Source organism: Malurus melanocephalus, unplaced genomic scaffold (genome assembly GCF_030028575.1).
Source record: "Malurus melanocephalus ecotype Western Australia unplaced genomic scaffold, MMel_1.1 scaffold_10459, whole genome shotgun sequence".
Classification (NCBI taxonomy): domain Eukaryota; kingdom Metazoa; phylum Chordata; class Aves; order Passeriformes; family Maluridae; genus Malurus; species Malurus melanocephalus.
This window is the reverse complement of record NW_026633689.1, coordinates 1-913: the sequence shown is the minus strand read 5'-3', so window position 1 is coordinate 913 and position 913 is coordinate 1. Positions and strand designations below refer to the sequence as shown.

At 74.1% G+C, this 913-nt stretch overlaps 1 protein-coding gene across 1 annotated transcript; it reads right to left on the bottom strand.

Annotated features, from left to right (window-relative positions):
• Nucleotides 1-6: 6 nt before the first annotated feature.
• LOC130588706 (F-box only protein 46-like) lies at nucleotides 7-909 on the bottom strand (the record flags this gene model as incomplete). Its single annotated transcript, XM_057389597.1, has 1 exon — nucleotides 7-909. A coding segment is annotated over one exon (903 nt), but the record flags the coding sequence as incomplete, so codon positions are not given.
• Nucleotides 910-913: the final 4 nt, after the last annotated feature.

The following is a 913-nucleotide window of genomic DNA, read 5'->3' as shown; positions in this document are numbered from 1 at the left end:
GCTGGAGATGCGGAAGGCGATCCGCACCTCGCCGGGTGTCGCCGTGGTCGCCGTCGTCGCCGTGCCCGGGGCGCACTCGGTGGCGGGGCCACCCCGGCACAGCCCGTTGGGACGGACACCACCGCGTTCCCGGTGCTGCTGCTGCGACTCGAACTGCGCCACGGCCGCGGCCACGCGCCGGCACTCGGGGCCACCCGGCGCTTCCAGCAGCACCAGCGGGGCCGGGGCGTCRCAGGGCCGGGGTAAACTCTGCAGGGCCAGCGCCGTCCGCCGCTCCACCAGCGCCACCATCTCCGCCACCGACAGCAGGTCCGGGGTGTCCCCGGCGCTGTCCCCGGCGGTGTCACCGGGRGTGTCCTTGGGGATGTCCTTAGGAGGGTCCTTGGGGGTGTCCCCGGTGCTGCTCCCGGCCCAGGGCGGGCTCGGCGCGGCTTTGGGCTCGTGGCAGCGCCGGCGCCGCTTGGCCTTGGAGCTATCGCTGCCCCAGTTGCCCTTGACTTTCATGGTGCTGGCGCGGCCGCCGGTGCCGCCGGCGCCACCGGTGCCACACTGGTGGGCCACAAAAAATGCCACCTTCTCCTTGGTGTTGCCCGGTTTGATGACGTACCACGTGTCCAGCAGCACTCGCCCGTCYTCGGCCGCGGCCGCAGGCGCCGGGCTGGGCTCGGGGGGCTCCGGGGGGATGTTCTCGGAGGGGCGGCATCCCAGGGGTTTGCGGGGGGCAGCGGGGGTGGCACCGGCAGGGGCACATGGCTTGTTCTGGGAGAAGGTGCCGAAGGGCCGCGGGCACCACAGCTGCAGCTGCGGGAAGGCGTTGGGCTCCATCAGCACCGCATGGCACGGCCACGCCGCCGGGGGCCGCCCGGGCCTGCGGAGAGACGGCTGGTGACGGCGGGGGGGGGCTTTGGGGACA